Source organism: Babylonia areolata, chromosome 26 (genome assembly GCF_041734735.1).
Source record: "Babylonia areolata isolate BAREFJ2019XMU chromosome 26, ASM4173473v1, whole genome shotgun sequence".
NCBI classification, from domain to species: Eukaryota; Metazoa; Mollusca; class Gastropoda; order Neogastropoda; family Buccinidae; genus Babylonia; species Babylonia areolata.
This window is the reverse complement of record NC_134901.1, coordinates 10049905-10069904: the sequence shown is the minus strand read 5'-3', so window position 1 is coordinate 10069904 and position 20000 is coordinate 10049905. Positions and strand designations below refer to the sequence as shown.

The 20000-nt window shown below is 45.0% G+C and overlaps 1 protein-coding gene across 1 annotated transcript in view; it reads left to right on the top strand.

The window, feature by feature from the left end:
* The first annotated feature begins 6620 nt into the window (after positions 1-6620).
* LOC143300778 (sex peptide receptor-like) overlaps positions 6621-20000 on the top strand; it is a 93587-nt gene continuing 80207 nt past the window's right edge. Inside the window, exons 1-5 of the mRNA XM_076614707.1 lie at positions 6621-6785; positions 8926-9460; positions 9536-9891; positions 11048-11066; positions 12459-12582. Of these exons, the coding sequence (XP_076470822.1) occupies positions 6621-6785; positions 8926-9460; positions 9536-9891; positions 11048-11066; positions 12459-12582 (1199 nt within the window). The remainder of the gene's footprint in view (positions 6786-8925; positions 9461-9535; positions 9892-11047; positions 11067-12458; positions 12583-20000) is intronic.

Below are 20000 nucleotides of genomic sequence, written 5' to 3'. Positions count from 1 at the left end.
CAATGTCACCATTGGCAAGAATATACAGATTTGGCTCATCAAAATCAATGTCACCATTGACAAGAACACACAGATCTGGCTCATCAAAACCAATGTCACCATTGACAAGAACACACAGATCTGGCTCATCAAAATCAATGTCACCATTGACAAGAACACACAGAGTGGGGTGATTGCATTGATTCCATGTCAGTCAGGAACCTCGGTGTTGTCCTTGACAATACACTGTCCATGTAAAAATTTATCAGTCAGACATGTCAGTCCTGCTACTGTCAACTGCGGCGCATCAGTGCCGTCCGGAAATATCTGTCCACTGACGCAACATCTAGACTTGTCGTTTCTCTCATTCTCTCTCGCCTTGACTACTGTAACTCTCTATTGTCTGGTTTGCCTGCTTCACCCATTCAGTCCATTCAGCGCATACAAAACTCTGCTGCCCGACTCGTCCTCAGAAAGAAAAGATCTGAGCACATCACTCCTCTTTTGCAACATCTCCACTGGCTCCCTGTCTCACACCGAATAAAGTACAAGATCAGCACTCTATGTTATAGATGCATTCACAAAACTGCCCCTTCCTATCTCAGCGGCTGCCTTCACCTCTACACTCCATCTCGCTCACTACGACCAGCTTCGGATCCACTCTGTTTACGCATTCCCAGATTCAAACACTCGACTGTTGGTCGCCGTTCTTTCTCTGTCTCTGGACCTTGCGATTGGAATGAACTTCCTCTTCATCAAGTCTCCACCCTCAGCTCTTCCCAAAATAGCCTCCCTTGCCTGCCCTTCTTTGTCTTTAGTCTCTACAGTTTTAGAGTTATGCATGCGTGTGAATGACTGGTGCGAAAGCGCTTTGATTTGTCTCTGCACAAGATTAAGTGGTATATAAATACCATTATTATTATTATTATTCTTTTCGCTCATCAAAATCAATGTCACCATTGACAAGAACACACACAGTGGGATGATTGCATTACTTTCGTCATCAAAATCAATGTCACCATTGACAAGAACACACAGATTTGGCTCATCAAAACCAATGTCACCATTGACAAGAACACACACAGTGGGATGATTGCATTACTTTCGTCATCAAAACCAATGTCACCATTGACAAGAACACACAGATTTGGCTCATCAAAACCAATGTCACCATTGACAAGAACACACACAGAGGGATGATTGCATTACTTTCGCTCATCAAAATCAATGTCACCATTGACAAGAACACACACAGTGGGATGATTGCATTACTTTCGTGCATCAAAACCAATGTCACCATTGACAAGAACACACAGATTTGGCTCATCAAAACCAATGTCACCATTGACAAGAACACACAGATTTGGCTCATCAAAACCAATGTCACCATTGACAAGAACACACACAGTGGGATGATTGCATTACTTTCGTGCATCAAAACCAATGTCACCATTGACAAGAACACACAGATTTGGCTCATCAAAATCATGTAACCATTGGCAAGAACACACAGATTTGGCTCATCAAAATCATGTCACCATTGACAAGAACACACAGATTTGGCTCATCAAAATCAATGTCACCATTGACAAGAACACACACAGTGGGATGATTGCATTACTTTCGTGCATCAAAACCAATGTCACCATTGACAAGAACACACAGATTTGGCTCATCAAAACCAATGTCACCATTGACAAGAACACACACAGTGGGATGATTGCATTACTTTCGTCATCAAAACCAATGTCACCATTGACAAGAACATACAGATTTGGCTCATCAAAATCAATGTCACCATTGACAAGAACACACAGATTTGGCTCGTCAAAATCATGTCACCATTGACAAGAACACACAGATTAGGCTCATCAAAACCAATGTCACCATTGACAAGAACACACACAGTGGGATGATTGCATTACTTTCGTGCATCAAAACCAATGTCACCATTGACAAGAACACACAGATTTGGCTCATCAAAATCAATGTCACCATTGACAAGAACACACACAGTGGGATGATTGCATTACTTTCGTGCATCAAAACCAATGTCACCATTGACAAGAACACACAGATTTGGCTCATCAAAACCAATGTCACCATTGACAAGAACACACACAGAGGGATGATTGCATTACTTTCGCTCATCAAAATCAATGTCACCATTGACAAGAACACACAGATTTAGCTCATCAAAATCATGTCACCATTGACAAGAACACACAGATTTGGCTCATCAAAATCAATGTCATCATTGACAAGAACACACACAGAGGGATGATTGCATTACTTTCGCTCATCAAAACCAATATCACCATTGACAAGAACACACAGATTTGGCTCATCAAAACCAATGTCACCATTGACAAGAACACACAGATTTGGCTCATCAAAACCAATGTCACCATTGACAAGAACATACAGATTTGGCTCATCAAAGTCAATGTCACCATTGACAAGAACACACAGATTTGGCTCATCAAAGTCAATGTCACCATTGACAAGAACACACAGATTTGGCTCATCAAAATCAATGTCACCATTGACAAGAACACACAGATTTGGCTCATCAAAATCAATGTCACCATTGACAAGAACACACAGATTTGGCTCATCAAAATCATGTCACCATTGACAAGAACACACAGATTTGGCTCATCAAAATCAATGTCACCATTGACAAGAACACACAGATTTAGCTCATCAAAATCAATATCACCATTGACAAGAACACACAGATTTAGCTCATCAAAATCAATGTCACCATTGACAAGAACACGCAGATTTAGCTCATCAAAATCAATATCACCATTGACAAGAACACACAGATTTAGCTCATCAAAATCAATGTCACCATTGACAAGAACACACAGATTTGGCTCATCAAAATCAATGTCACCATTGACAAGAACACACAGATTTAGCTCATCAAAATCAATGTCACCATTGACAAGAACACACAGATTTGGCTCATCAAAACCAATGTCACCATTGACAAGAACACACAGATTTGGCTCATCAAAATCAATGTCACCATTGACAAGAACACACAGATTTGGCTCATCAAAATCAATGTCACCATTGACAAGAACACACAGATTTAGCTCATCAAAATCAATGTCACCATTGACAAGAACACACAGATTTAGCTCATCAAAATCAATATCACCATTGACAAGAACACACAGATTTGGCTCATCAAAATCAGTGTCACCATTGACAAGAACACACACAGTGGGATGATTGCATTACTTTCGCTCATCAAAATCATGTCACCATTGACAAGAACACACAGAGCAGCTGGGGCAAACTCATGCCCGGCTGATCTCGTTTCTTCAAGGTTCAGCCGTTAAATGGTTAATCAAAACTAACTGACAGGTTGTCTGTGGTGTGGTGGGAAGGTGAAAGCAGAGGGGCAGTCAACACATACAGCCATTCGTTTCTTTTACGTTTTTGGTGGGGGGGCGGGACGGGGGTTTGGGGGGGGGGGGGGGGGGGGGGGGAGACGGTGAGGAGGATGAGGGGATTGAGCCACAAATTAGCAAGGCTGTCGCGTGACTCGGTGTGTGTGGATGTAAGAGAAAGAGACAGAGAGAGAAGAGAGATATAGAGCGAGAGAGAGGGAGAAAGAGAGAGAGAATGTGTGTGTGTGTGTGTGTGTGTGTGTGTGTGTGTGTGTGAGTGTGTGTGTGTGTGTGTGTGTGTGTGTGTGTGTGTGTGTGTGTGTGCACGCGCGCAGCGCACGCATGTGTCTGCTATGTGAGAAATGCCACGAACGAAGTGACAGAATATTAAAAATTGGAAACACGGTGTCTTTAAATATTGATATCAACTACAGAATGTATAAACCAAACTTTGGTCAAGATGCTTGCTTTACAGTATTCCCAACCAATTGTGTTCTTGAGTTATTAAAGTTTAGAACAACCTATAATGCTTTGCCTCTTAAAAGACAGCATTTCAACATTGTACCCAGAAACGAAACATCTTAAAATCCCAAACCCCATTCAACTTACTGTTTCCTGAAAAAAAAGAAATATTGTTAAAACTTTAAATAATCCTTTTATTTCTTCTACACGTAATCTTTTTGATAAAAAAAAATGTAGTCCATTCACAGGGAAAAGATGTCTATTGGTGAAGAAAAAAAAAAGACACTCGTTAATGTCGGGTTTGTTCGAATCGGCTTTATTTTTTTGTTTTTGACATGACTATTTGTGTTTGTATGGTGTGTGTGAAAGATATGTATGTGAAGTGTCAATGCCTCAAGGGGCCATGCGAAAGGAATTGGATGCCTCTTTGATACCGTTCAGTGCTGCAGCGGCTCCCTTTATTATTACCCTATTTACAGAACCACCTGCTTGCCTCTCCGCACACACACACACACACACACACACACACACACACACACACACACTCACACGCACACGCACACGCACACGCACACACACACACATTCACATCCACGCGCACGCCTCCAAGCCCCCTCACCCCCCCCCCCCCCCCCCCCCCCACACACACACACACACACACACGCACATACGCGCGCGCACACACACACACACACACACATACACACACACACACACACACACACCCACACACAAACAAACAAACAAACACACACACACATTCACATCCACGTGCACCCCCCCTCCACACACACACACGCACATACGCGCGCACGCGCATACACAGAGAGAGAGAGAGAGAGAGAGAGAGAGAGAGAGAGAGAGAGAACGAAATATTAGAATAGGATATTCCGTCATTAAACATTCCAAACCTCTCTCTCTCTCTCTCTCTCTCTCTCTCTCTCTCTCTCTTACAGGACAAAAATACACACACACACACACACACACACACACACACACACACACACACACACACACACACACACACACACACACACACACACACACACACGGGAGAGTGAAAGAGACAGAAAAAAAGGCAATACGTTTCTTTGCCGGGAAAAAAAATCCCATTCGTCAATGCCTTGTTCCTGCTTTAAATCCCGAAGTATGACTGCCTCCATGGCGTGTAAAAACGGACATACACATAAAAGCCCAGTATTACATGTAAACGAGTGAACGTGTGTGTGACATACCACGAATACAGAAGTAGAAGAACAAATCAGTTGTTTTTAGTGCGCTTAGAACGCCAACAACAACAAATCGGCTGTCTTTATTGCAGTGAGAAGGAAAAGAAGGAGGAGGAGGAGGAGAAGAAGAAGAAGAAGAAGAAATCGGCTGTCTTTAAAGAAGAAGAAATCGGCTGTCTGCATTGCAGTTGAGAAATCGGCTGTCCGTGTTGTATTTGAAAACTCTATTGTACTCCTTGCTTTTTTGTTTGTGTGTTTGTCTGTATGTCTCCTCGCCGCCCCGCCCCCCCCTTTTTTTTTATTTTTTATTGTGGTGTGTGTACTCATCGCTGTTTCTGACTGTTCCAGAGGTGAAGGGGGGGGTAATCATGCTGAATCACAAATCCAGCATCAGAGCCACACGGAGCCATTCAGCATCCATGTACATCAGCTCTTCGCCTGGCAGCACTGCGCGCGATGGTTCTCCGCTCAGAACATGTGATAGACTGTGTGTGCACTGAGCTGGAGGATAATAGTTCAGCGATCTTCAACAAGACAAGACAAGACTTAGTTATTTCGGGAAACCCCGTTGACTCACTCAGTACGGCCAGTCCTCTCTTCTCCTCTACACAGACCCCTGGGATGTCCAGTGGGTGTCTGAATGACTCAACCTTTAGCTTCCGTCTTCAGAATTGTGGTATTCTTTGTCCACATTCACCTCTTCAGTATAAGAGCCTTTCGCTTGCAGTATTTTGATGATGGTAACTGGGGTGAAACGCTATTAACGTCGTCTCTTTCGCCGTTCGTATGGAGAGAGTTAAGGTGCAAAAAAAAAGGTTACAGTGACACTGTGAAGCAGCGTAGTTCGCCCACGAAAAGTTGCTGATTTTTTTGTTCAGTCCTGTTAAGGGCTTTGATGTCGGCAGGGAAAAATTGAGCCAATACACAGCCAGCTCAATCGAAAATGTTCTAAGTGTGCACGTTCTAATGCTCATCATTCGTGGAGAAGGGGTTTATCTCAACCCAGAAATTTGTCGTTGTGCTCAATTAGGATAAAACCGTCGTCAGCTGAACGGAACTGAATGTGCACGTGTTTGTGGAGTGGAACCTGTCGTTCTGGGCCCAGTTCATTTCAGCTATGAGACAGCCTTTGCCACAAAACCGCGCCAGCTGAATCTGACTGAATGTGCGCGTGTTTGGTGGTACCTGTGTCCTTTTAGGGGCAAAGTCACTTGAGACCCTTTGGGCGGCAGAGTAACCTGTGTCCTTTTGGGCGGCAGAGTAACCTGTGTCCTTTCGGGTCGCAAAATAACCTGTGTCCTTTTGGGCGGTAAAATAACCTGTGTCCTTTTGGGCGGCAAAATAACCTGTGTCCCTTTGGGGACCAGAATAACCCGTGTCCTTTTCGGCGGCAAAATAACCTGTGTGTCCTTTTTGGCGGCGGCCTAGTCGTTCCGGGATTTTTCTTCTTTTTCTCTTTCCTTTTTTTTTTTCTTTTCTTATTTAGTAAAAGGGCGTTAACCGACCGGAAGCGGATGTGGCGGTGAGGGGTGTGCCGCGTGGCATGGCGAGGATGAGCGCGAGGAGCGTGGAGGAGATCCTGAACGAGATCCCGGAGTACCGGCTGCTGAAGGCCCTCATGCTGTACGTGCCCCCCGTGCTGATCGTGCTGGGCACACTGGGCAACGTCTTCTCCTTCATCATCCTCAGGAGGAGGGCCATGGTCAAGGTATCCTCTCTTTGTTTTCCGTTCTTCGTTGTTGTTGTTTGTTGTTGTTGTTGTTGTTTCCTTTCTTTCCTTCGGAGTGTGTAGGTCCTCCAACCTTCTTCCCCCCCCCCCCCCCGGCCCCCCCCCCCTCCCCCAGCACTCCTTTTTGTCTTTTCTTTCGAATTTGGTTTTTGTTTTTTGCAATGGGTCCTCCATCGTCCTATCAGCAATGGGTCTTTCCATCCTTTTTTTTCAGCAATGGGTCTTTCCATCCTTTTTTTTCAGCAATGAGTCTTTCCATCCTTTTTTTCAGCAATGGGTCTTTCCATCCTTTTTTTTCAGCAATGGGTCTTTCCATCCTTTTTTTTCAGCAATGAGTCTTCCATCCTCCTATTTTTTTCAGCAATGGGTCTTCCATCCTTTTTTTTCACCAGTGGGTCTTCCATCCTCCTTTTCTTCAGCAATGGATCTTTCCATCCTTTTTTTCCAGCAATGGGTCTTTCCATCCTTTTTTTCAGCAATGGGTCTTTCCATCCTTTTTTTTCAGCAATGGGTCATCCATCCTTTTTTTCGGCAATGGATCTTCCATCCTTTTTTCAGCAATAGGTCATCCATCCTTTTTTTCAGCAATGGGTCTTTCCTGTCTTTCCATCCTTTTTTTCAGCAATGGGTCTTTCCTGTCTTTCCATCCTTTTTTTCAGCAATGGGTCTTTCCTTTTTTTCAGCAATGGGTCTTCCATCCTCCTATTTGTTTTAGCAATGGGTTACCCATCCTTTTTTTCAGTAATGGGCCTACCATCCTTTTTTTTCAGCAATGGGCCTACCATCCTTTTTTTCAGCAATGGGTCTTCCATGTTTTTTTATTCAGCAATGGGTCTTCCATCCTTTTTTTTCAGTAATGGGTCTTCCATCCTCCTTTTTCAGCAGTGGGTCTTCCATCCTCCTCTCTTTCCCATTTTTCGTTTCTTCTGCTTACTTTTTTTCTTTTTTAGAAACATCCATCAGATGTATGCGAACCACATCGACAAATAATAAGATGAAAAATATACAATATCAGTTTGTTTGGCACGTAATAATTATGCCTTTTTAACTGGCAAAAATACAAGCAAACAAATATACAACATATAGAAACATGCATATATGTATATATTGTATATATACATATACATACATATATATATATATATATATATATATATATATATATATATATATATAGAGAGAGAGAGAGAGAGAGAGAGAGAGAGAGAGAGAGTTTGTTTTTTTCATCGGACTTCTTTTTCTCTCTCCTTTTTATTTCTTTCTGTTTTTGTTTTTTTCTCCTATTCCTCGACTTCCCGCAGCTTCTCTTCATTCTGATTTTACCAGTCATACACAATTCATGGCCTCTCTGCCTGTCTCTCTCTCTCTCTCTCTCTCTCTCTCTCTCTCTCTCTCTCTCAAAGGAGAAGTGTATATGTTACATCATGAAGACTTTCGAATGTATGACTTCAGCATTTTACTGTTTTTCCCCGTTCAAAGGGGCTGTGGCCTATATGAATAAACCATCTCTCTCTCTCTCTCTCTCTCTCTCTCTCTCTCTCTCTCTCTCTTGAATCTTGAATCTCTCAGGTTTCACAATTTTCTTCTGTAGCCAGTGTTGGAATATGTTGCATGGTGCATTGATAGATGAACGAACGGAGTTATGATGTGTAGGGTGGCCTGTTGGTTACTATCATTGTTTCTTCAAAGAAGGAACTTGGTTTTGTTTTATTACTTGCTTTCACCATTTCATTCGTTCATTACAGCGGTTTGTTAGAAACTGAAAGTATGTTGATGCATTCACCCATGTCATAAGGACCTCATGGCCACTGATATTAAAGTACCAAAGCGTCTGTTTTGCTTTTGAGTTCATGGACAGGTGTTTTGTTGGGGGTTTTTTTGTTGTTGTTGTTTTTTTGGGGGGGGTTGTTTGTTGTTGTTTTTTTCAAAATTTAGTGATCAGTGTTCGATAAGTGTTGCATTTGGTCTTTTGTATATATATATATATATTTTTTTTTTTAATGTGTGTGTGTGTGTGTGTGTGTGTGTGTGTGTGTGTGTGTGTGTTTCTCTATTGTGTATAAATGTGTGTGTACTAGACAGATAGACAGATATAATATGCTGTGTATGTTCGGTGAAGGTGTCCTCCTACCACTACCTGGCGTCCCTGGCGGTGGCCGACTCCCTGGTGCTGTACATCGGCCTGCTCAGGCTGTGGCTGGGCGAGGTGACGGGCACCGCCTTCCACGACAGCTCCGACTGGGTGTGCAAGCTGACGGTCTGCTTCAGCTACACGGCCAGCGACCTGTCCGTCTGGCTCATCATCGCCGTCACAGTGGAACGCTACATCGTCGTCTGCTTCCCGCTGAAGGCTTCCACCATGATCAACACGACTCGCGCCAAGAAGGTGATCGTCTTCCTGGTGCTGCTCATGTTCACCGTCAACCTGCACTTCTTCTGGACCGTGCAGATCGTGGAGCGGCCCGTGGACGGCAAAAACAGCTGCGAGGCGGCGCCGCACCACCAGAACCTGGTCAACGAGGTGTGGCCCTGGGTGGACGCCTGCATCTACTCCTTCGTGCCTTTCCTGGTGATCCTGGTCCTCAACGTGCTCATCATCAAGGAGGTCATCCAGGCCCGGGAGCACCGCCTCCGCCTGCAGAACACCCCGGAGCACCACTACCACGGCCAGATGATCCGCTTCCGGGCGTCCGGCAACCCTGCCGCCCCGCGCAACGAGATCAGCACGTGCCGCAGGGTGTGCGGGCCCGGGGAGGGTATGAAGCTGACCTTCATGCTGCTGACCGTGTCCTTCGCCTTCCTGCTGACCACCCTGCCCATGAACATCTCCCTCATCGTCACCGCCTTCTGGCAGCACCAGCAGTACACCCTGCGGCAGACCGTGCGCTTCAAGCTGGCCAAGACGGTGGCCGAGCTGCTCATGTACGTCAACCACTCCATGAACTTCGGCCTCTACTGCGCCACGGGGCAGAAGTTCCGGCAGCAGATCGTCTACCTGCTGCGCTGCCGGAGGGACAACTACGCCGCCTGGACCTCGCTGCACAACGACGACACCCGCTGCACGTCCTCCCTGAGAACGGCAACGGCACGTCCAACAAACACCAGGCCGTCATCACCCACATACCCGAGTTACTGCTGCCGGAAACGGGTGTCTCCCACCCGGCTATGACTAAAGTATAGCATAGCGGCTTTGTTCCAGTTCAGGTGCCGGGTTTTACTACTGTGATGGCGGTAGACTCTCAATTCATTAACTCTTTTGTTTGTTTGCTGGTTTCCATGGCCTTTATTTTACCTCCGTTTTGATTTCACGTGTTGAGTTATCATCGTTTTGTTCAATTTTACAATGTGACTGCAGCGCACAGTGCAGATCTCTATAAACACTTCTGTGGATGGTCATGCTGAAGATGATTGTTCATGGTGATTGTTCATGCTAAGGATGATTGTTGATAATCAAAGTCAAAGATGACATCATATATCCGGAAAGGACGGTCCTCTTGCAAGCAAGAGATGACACACGGAAAAGGTTCTGTAATCAGAAGAGTGTGAAAGAAACGATCAGAGGTTGACGAGAAAACAAAAACGTGCAAAGCTCTCCTCGATTCAAGAATTCAGAAGTCCCTACAGGGAATTTCTCAGAAGTTTGGACATCAGTCTGTGTCACCAGTCGTTTGGTTTGTTTTTGTTTGTTTGTTTGTTCTATTTCAGGTTTGGACATCTTGCTGTGCAACTGTATTTCGTCATTGTTTTCTTTTTGTTTTGATGTGTATGGGAGGGCGGGGAGGGGGGATGTGTGTGTGTGGGTGTGAATATAATGATGTATTTCCTGGTTTGTCTTGCTTTTCGTTTATGTGTCGGCGTCATCATGTCAAAATTTTATTTCGTTTGGTTCTATTTGTCTTGTCTTGTTTTATACTGTTCGGACATCACTGCACTTGTCTTGTTTTGTTTTGCATTTCATTCCATGTTTGAACATTTGTATCTTTAAATTGTCCTTGTTTTGTTTCTTATTTCATACTGGACTTACTGGGGGGTTTTAAAAGGCGCACGCGCCTGTGTGTGTGTGTGTGTTTGTGTATTTGTGTGTGTGTGTGTGTGTGTGTGTGTGTGTGTGCGCAAGCGCGTGTGTGTGTGTGTGTGGTTTTGTTTTCCATGTTTTACTTTACATTCCATATTTTTTTTCTGTTAATGTTGCTGGGTCTTTCTTTTTCATGGTGTGCTCAACTCGTGTTCTGAACGCTCAGTGGGAAGATCTGACCAGTGGTAAGTGACCTACAGATGACCAAGACTCCTCCGGACATTCATGTCTCGTGGTGTTCGTCCTTGGAACTCTGACGGAACCGACTGGTTGGCTGTATGCCTATGCTTGCCACGTGTTTCCTACACCAGTGTGCCATGTTCGCTGTGGTTCTGGCAAAGTTCTCCTGTCTACATGTAGCCCATGTGTGTTAAATTCTGGCTGCAGCCCGTTTGATCTGAAGCTTCTTCATTACATATTTTGTCCCCTACCATACATGTTTTCAGGAAGTCAGTTGTTGCACAAACGTTCAAGACTGTAAAGCGGCCAATGCCAAAAACTAGTTGCTCAACCACTCATCTGGATGATTATGATTTTTTAATCAGCTCACACTCGAATGGTGTGTGAATTGTTCAAAACTGCAAACTGGCTGCAATTGACGGATGCTCTTCCATTTGCATTGTCAGGTCGCTAAAACGGTGTTGTTTTCGTTGGACTTTGCCATTCAGACATTATTCCGTGAATCAGATGTAGCTGTTTGTTTGTTCTTTTTCATCAGAAAAATGACCGACAGACTGATTCTTTAGATATTTGTTTTTCAGTCACAGAGTTCTACAATGTTTGACTGATCTGAACATGTACAGATGATCTTCGAATTCACTGTCACCAGTTAGTGTGATTGTTCTCTTGTGTGCGTGCCATATTCTTCTGACTTACAATACAATACAACACAATACAACACGACACGACACGATACGACACGACACAATACGATACCATGCAGTACAATACAATACAACACAATACTACACGACACGACACGACACAACACGACACGATACCGTGCAGTACAATACAATACAAACACAATACTACACGACGACACGACACGATACCATGCAGTACAATACAACACAATACTACACAACACGACACGACACGACACGACACGACACGACACGATACCATGCAGTACAATACAACACAATACTACACAACACGACACGACACGACACGACACGATACCATGCAGTACAATACAACACAATACTACACGACACGACACGACACGATACCATGCAGTACAATACAATACAACACGACACGTAACGACAGGATACGACACTATACAATACAATAACATACGATTAATACATCTTTAGTGTTATAGTCTTCTTGTGCACGTGCCATATGACTGTGATTTAGTGAGATCGTCCACTCGTGCGCGTACCATATGACTGTGATTTAGTGAGACAGTCCTCAAGTGCCATATGGCCGAGATTTAGTGTGATAGTCCTCAAGTGCCATATGGCTGTGATTTAGTGTGATAGTCCTCCAGTGTTCGTGCCATCTGGCTGTGATTTCGAGTGATAGCCCATTAGTGTCCGTGCCATATGGCTGTGATTTGGTGTGACCAGTACCAGATAGCGCACATGACTCTGTGCACCTGCGTTCGACGATCTCACACTCTCTTACTCTTGCCAGTGAGCTGTGTGGGCGTTTCGGCAAGACAGCCACCACCATGCCCACACTGACAGAAAAGTAAGGACAAAGAGGAAGCTGACGGAGCACACCAAGATCCAGGTCTACAGGGCTTCCGTCATGAGTATCCTGCTGTACGGCAGTGAGTCCTGGACCCTGCATGCCCAGACAGGAACGACAGCTCGATTCCTTCCACATGCGCTGCCCCCCCGCCGTTTCCTGAACATCACCTGGCAGGACAAAGATCCAAGCAACACCGGCCTGGGGAGAGCAGGAACCCCCCACTATATACACCCTGCTGGAACACTGACACATGCGCTGCCTCGGCCACGTGGCGTGAATGGACGATGGCCGGATCCCCAAGGATCTCCTTTGTGGAGAACCGACACAAGGAAAACGTCCCACAGGTAGACCTCAACTGTGCTATGAAGACGCCTGCAAGAATGATCCAAAGGCCTTGAACGTTGAACGCCTGTGAGGTTGCAGCCTCAGAACGATCGGCTTGGAAGCAGTGGAGTGATGGCCTGGAGGTAATGCGTCCGCCTAGGAAGCGAGAGAATCTGAGCGCGCTTGTTCGAATCACAGCTCAGCCGCCGATATCTTCTCCCCTTCCACTAGACCTTGAGTGGTGGTCTGGACGCTAGTCATTCGGATGAGACGATAAATCGAGGTCCCCTGTGCAGCATGCACTTACCGCACGTAAAAGAACCCACGGCAACAAAAGGGTTGTTCCTGGCAAAAATTATGTTTAAAAATCCACTTCAACAGGAAAAACGAATACAACTGTACGCAGGAAAAAATACAAAAAATGAGTGGCGCTGTAGTGTAGCGACGCGCTCTCCCTGGGGAGAACAGCCCGAATTTCACACAGAGAAATCTGATGCGATAAAAAGAAATACAAATACAGATACAAACACGGTGCAAAAAAAAGCCTCTCCAAGCTCAGAGAGACTTGCCCAGCATTCCGAGGTAAAGAGACAGAGGAGAAAGGCCCAGAGCTGACAGACAGACAGACAGACAGACAGAGAGACCAGCGTCAAATTTCACCCTGTGTGCAGCTGGGGACGTACCTACGTTACTCCAATATTGGACAGACCAGCCACATGCCGACGCTGTTAAACCCCAGTCACAACTCCACAGTCTCCCGAGACTGGCGGATGCTTATCCTGCAATCAGCGTGCCATCTGACTGCGATGAGTGTGATGGTGATCTCTTGTGTGTGTCATCTGACTGCGATGAGTGTGATGGTGATCTCTTGTGTGTGTCATGTGACTGCGATGAGTGTGATGGTGTTCTCTTGTGTGTGTCATCTGACTGCGATGAGTGTGATGGTGATCTCTTGTGTGTGTCATCTGACTGCGATGAGTGTGATGGTGATCTCTTGTGTGTGTCACGTGACTGCGATGAGTGTGATGGTGATCTCGTGTGTGTCATGTGACTGCGATGAGTGTGATGGTGATCTCTTGTGTGCGTCATCTGACTGCGATGAGTGTGATGGTGATCTCTTGTGTGTGTCATCTGACTGCGATGAGTGTGATGGTGATCTCTTGTGTGTGTCATCTGACTGCGATGAGTGTGATGGTGATCTCTTGTGTGTGTCATGTGACTGCGATGAGTGTGATGGTGTTCTTTTGTGTGTGTCATGTGACTGCGATGAGTGTGATGGTAATCTCTTGTGTGTGTCACGTGACTGCGATGAGTGTGATGGTGATCTCTTGTGTGTGTCACGTGACTGCGATGAGTGCGATGGTGATCTCTTGTGTGTGTCATATGACTGCGATGAGTGTGATGGTGATCTCTTGTGTGTGTCATCTGACTGCGATGAGTGTGATGGTGTTCTCTTGTGTGTGTCATCTGACTGCGATGAGTGTGATGGTGATCTCTTGTGTGTGTCATCTGACTGCGATGAGTGTGATGGTGATCTCTTGTGTGTGTCATCTGACTGCGATGAGTGTGATGGTGATCTCTTGTGTGTGCCATCTGACTGCGATGAGTGTGATGGTGTTCTCTGTGTGTGTGTCATGTGACTGACTTAGTGTGATGGTGTTCTGTGTGTCATGTGACTGACTTAGTGTGATGGTGTTCTGTGTGTCATGTGACTGACTTAGTGTGATGGTGTTCTGTGTGTCATGTGACTGACTTAGTGTGATGGTGTTCTGTGTGTGTGTGTGTCATGTGACTGACTTAGTGTGATGGTGTTCTGTGTGTGTGTGTGTCATGTGACTGACTCAGTGTGATGGTGTTCTGTGTGTGTGTCATGTGACTGACTCAGTGTGATGGTGTTCTGTGTGTGTGTGTCATGTGACTGACTCAGTGTGATGGTGTTCTCTGTGTGTGTGTGTGTGTGTGTGTGTGTGTGTGTGTGTGTGTGTGTGTGTCATGTGACTGACTTTGTGTGATGGTTTTCTGTGTGCGTGTCCTGTGATTGATTCAGTGTGATGGTGTTCTGTGTGTGTGTGTGTGTGTGCGTGTCATGTGACTGACTCAGTGTGATGGTGTTCTGTGTGTGTGTGTGTCATGTGACTGACTTAGTGTGATGGTGTCCTGTGTGTGTGTGTGTCATGTGACTGACTTAGTGGGATGGTGTTCTGTGTGTGTGTGTCATGTGACTGACTCAGTGTGATGGTGTTCTGTGTGTGTGTGTGTGTGTGTGTGTGTGTGTGTGTGTGTGTGTGTGTCATGTGACTGACTTTGTGTGATGGTTTTCTGTGTGCGTGTCCTGTGATTGATTCAGTGTGATGGTGTTCTGTGTGTGTGTGTGTGTGCGTGTCATGTGACTGACTCAGTGTGATGGTGTTCTGTGTGTGTGTGTGTGTGTCATGTGACTGACTCAGTGTGATGGTGTTCTGTGTGTGTGTGTCATGTGACTGACTCAGTATGATGGTGTTCTCTGTGTGTGTGTCATGTGACTGACTCAGTGTGATGGTGTTCTGTGTGTGTGTGTGTGTGTCATGTGACTGACTTAGTGTGATGGTGTTCTGTGTGTGTGTGTGTGTTATGTGACTGACTTAGTGTGATGGTGTTCTGTGTGTGTGTGTGATGTGACTGACTTAGTGTGATGGTGTTCTGTGTGTGTGTGTGATGTGACTGACTTAGTGTGATGGTGTTCTGTGTGTGTGTGTCATGTGACTGTCTTAGTGTGATAGCCCTCTTGTGCACGTGTCATGTGACTGATTTAGATTTTATGATCTCCTCGTGACTTAGCTGACACGTGAATCAGACTGACAGTCAGTCAGGAGAAGTGCTCACCATGCTCAAGGTTCGGTACCAACTGTTCTACATACGTTAACATTTCAGAACTGCGGCTGTGAAAGACACTGGGGTTTTACGCTCTGTGTCGGTCCTGACTGATTGGTCAAATAAAGAATGTGGTTCTTTTGTCACGTGTGGACTCTTTGGTGTGCACTGAAGGATGACAAATCATCAAGATGTGTTTTATTTTCGCTATTCAGAGAGTTCAACACAAGGTAATTCTGACGCATTTGACATCAGTACTGTTGCTGGGTTGTTGTTTTTTTTGTTTGTTTGTTTGTTGTTGTTTTTCAAGGCCTGACTAAGCGCGTTGGGTTACGCTGCTGGTCAGGCATCTGCTTCAGTGGCAGATGTGGTAAAGCGTGTATGGATTTGACCGAACGCAGAGACGCCTCCTTGAGCTACTGATACTGATACTGTCAAGAAAGAAACGAAAGGGGATAATAGGAAAGGTACTGGGTAGCAAGAAAATGGCCAGGAATGCGGTTCAAATTACAACAGAAACATGAGGAGTGATGGCCTAGAGGTAACGCGTCCGCCAAGGAAGCGAGAGAATCTGAGCGCGCTGGTTCGAATCACGGCTCAGCCGCCGATATTTTCTCCCCCTCCACCAGACCTTGAGTGGTGGTCTGGACGCTAGTCATTCAGATGAGACGATAAACCGAGGTCCCGTGTGCAGCACGCACCTAGCGCACGTAAAAGAACCCACGCCAACAAAAGGGTTGTTCCTGGCAAAATTCTGTAGAAAAATCCACGTCAATAGGAAAAACAAATAAAACTGCATGCAGGAAAAAAAAAAAAAAAAAAAAAGAAAAAAAGGTGGCGCTGTAGTATAGCGACGCGTTCTCCCTGGGGAGAGCAGCCCGAATTTCACACAGAGAAATCTGTTGTGATAAAAAGAAATACAAAATACAAAAATACAAAATACAAAACTAAAGAAGCTTTCATTTAATGTTTCTTTTAGATACGAGAGAGACAGACAGACACACAGACAAAGAGACATAGACACATACAGGACAAACACAGAGAGAGACAGACAGACAGAAGATATTGGGGGAATAGGGATGACAAGAGATTTTTTTTAGGAAAGAATTATCCCATCCCTGTATAAGAAATCGTTTCAGTTCAAAAGGTGCGTAGAGAAAGCGATAGCGTGAGAGACAGACAGACAGACACAGAGAGAGAGCGAGAGACAGACACAGAGAGAGAGCGTGAGAGAGAGAGAGAGAGAGAGAAAGATTGGGTGAGACCAACAGAGAGACATAAAAGGGAATGTAAGGAAAAAGGCATCTCCAGTCGCGACAAACGATTATCGATACATAATCTGGGCGGGCGTCCCCCTTATTTTTATTTTTTATTTTTTTTTTTAATCAAAAACCTTTCCTTTGTCATCGAGGTTGGTTTCTTGTCTTTTACCAACGCAAATCTTGGAGAAAACTGAGAGAGAGAAAGGGAAAGAGAAAGAGAGGGACGACGACAACGACAATCGTGATAAAAATTTTAATATAAAAAAACAACGAAAAATATGACATACACTGTTGTTTTTTGTTGTTGGTTTTTTTAGTGTGTATGTTTGGTTGTTGTTGGGTTTTTTTCTCATTTAAACCGACACTTCTCATTATCTTTTTTCATGAAACATTAACATTCCAATATCACATGTCTTAAATTCATCCCTTTTAATACATGTCGGCATCAAAATGTTATCATTTCCGTTACTGCCGACATTTAAAAAAAAAAAAAGCATCACAGATTATTCCATTTCCTGGATGTCGACAATCACAGAAAATGATTCCTGACAGTAACACGATTGACCCTTGAAATTCCGGGAATCCTACTACCTGCAGATCTGTTTTTCGTGCCTTTTCTTTTTGTCTTTTATTCTTTCTTTCTTCCCTTCTTCTTTCTGTCTTTCTGTTCTGTCCCATCATCTGCACTCCCACGCCGCTCATTCCGAATCAACCATACACGGCCACACACGGGTTCGTCTCAAAGTCGGCAGTCCAAAGGGAACAACTGATTTCGATTTCTTTCCTTTTTTTATTTTTGCCTTGTCGTGTCGTGTCGTGTAGACGGTGACAGCCTTGTCGTGTTGTGCAGAAGGTGACAGCCTTGTCGTGTCGTGTAGAAGATGACAGCCTTGTCGTGTTGTGTAGAAGGTGACAGCCTTGTCGTGTCGTGCAGAAGGTGGCAGCCTTGTGGTGTCGTGCAGAAGGTGGCAGAATGGTTGAGACACTTATCTGCCAGCACAGTGTCCGTGAGGGTCTGGGTTCGAATCCTCGTCTCGCCCTTTCTCGTAAGTTAGAGTGAAAAATCAAACTGAGCGTTTAGTCATTCGGATATATGATGACAACCCGAGGTCCAGTGTGCAGCACGCATTTTGCGCACTGAAACAGAACCCATGGCAACAAAAGTGTTGTCCTCTGGCAAAATTATGTAGAAGAAATCCACTCTGATCGGTACACAAATATATAAGCATGCACTCAAGGCCTGACTAAGCGCGTTGGGTTATGCTGCTGGTCAGGCATCTGCTTAGCAAATGTGGTGTGGCTCATATGGATTTGTCCGAACGCAGTGACTCCTCTTTAGAAACTGAAAACTGGGGGGAAAAAACCCTAAACCTCTGCTAAAAATCTGTAGGATATATCCACGTTGATAGGTAGACAAATATATACGCATGCGTGCAAACTCTGACAAGAGCGTTGGAGTTTTATACTGCTAGTCAGGCATCTGCCTTGCAAATGTGACGTAGCGTTTATGGGTTTGTCCGAACTCACTGACGCCTCCCTGAGAAACTGAAACTGAAACATTTTCTTCTGTCCCATCATCTGCACGATGTCAGTTCCATTACTCCCAAACCGCTCGTTCCCAGACCCCTCCCCCCCCCTCCGCTCCCCCGCCCCCACTCCCCCATCCCCTCCCCCCCCCCTAACCCCCACCCCCACCCGGCTACACAGCTTCACACCAGGTTCGTCTTCCGAAGTCTCGGCGACTTTCATCGATCAGTCCAACACGATGGCCAGTTTCAATTTCAGTTTCTAAGTGTCAGAGCATGTAGAAAGATCCGTATACGCTACACCACATCTGCTGTTAAGAAAACATTTTTTTTTTTTTAAAGAAAAAAAAGATGTGTGTTGGGGGGTGGGGGGGGGGGGGGGGGAGCAGCAGCAAATGCCTGATCTTCGGATGAACACAGTTCGCTGATCAAGCTCTGAGGGCCTAACCAAAGTTTGTGTAAATTATTAACATGAAAATGAAATAAAACAAAAAGACAAAATAAACAAATTAGTACGTACACACATCAAGATGCAGTGAAGGGAAATGTACGTAGATGGCATAGAGGTACGGAAGAATATACAAACTAAAGAACGTTATTTATTACCTTGCTTAAATTACTATATATCGATATTTAGATACAGAACAATCATGACTGGATTGTTTTGAACAGGTTCACAAATCAGCACTGACGCGCGCGCGTACACACACACACACACACACACACACACACACACACACACACACACACAGCACGGAGGGGCTAAGGGGGTTGAGAGGTGTGTGAGAGGCAGACATTCGTTCCGTTTTTTTTAGACAACCTGTCAGTTGATAGCCTACATAATTAAAACAATTCTTCGGGAAACGGAGGAGAAGTAGAGGAGGAGTTGGGGGTGGGGGTGGGGGGACGGAAAGAGATCAAATTTAAATGTTGAAGTACAAAAAGGTTTATATAGGGTTTTGTTGTTTGTTGTTTTGACTTTTCTTAGAGAGTCGCGAAATCAATCTTGTTGACACCCGGCCATCACGGAGCCTTCCTACCGCATACTAGAAAATTCAGTTTAAAAAAAAAAGAAACAAACCCAAACAAAATTGTGTGTTGGAGGAGTGGGCGGGTGTGGGGGTGCGCGCATGTATGCATACTCACATTAAAGGGTAATGTTCAACTTTAGAATACTAAACTCAGGGGGGCTGTTTAGACGAAAAACAAAGGGTGTTTTAGGCTCACCTCGATGCGCTGAGTTGAATGGAACCCTCAGCTAAGCTCTAGGACCACTCCTTTCCCATGAAACTGCGACAAATACACAGTAAGCTGAGTACTCCTTCCCCATCTGCACGCCATTTTGACTGCAATGAAAAGCTGTGATCGGCTGAGCTTACTGTGTATAAAATTGTCGCAGTTTCATGGGAAAGTACTGGTCGTACAGCTTAGCTGAGGGTTCCATTCAACTTAG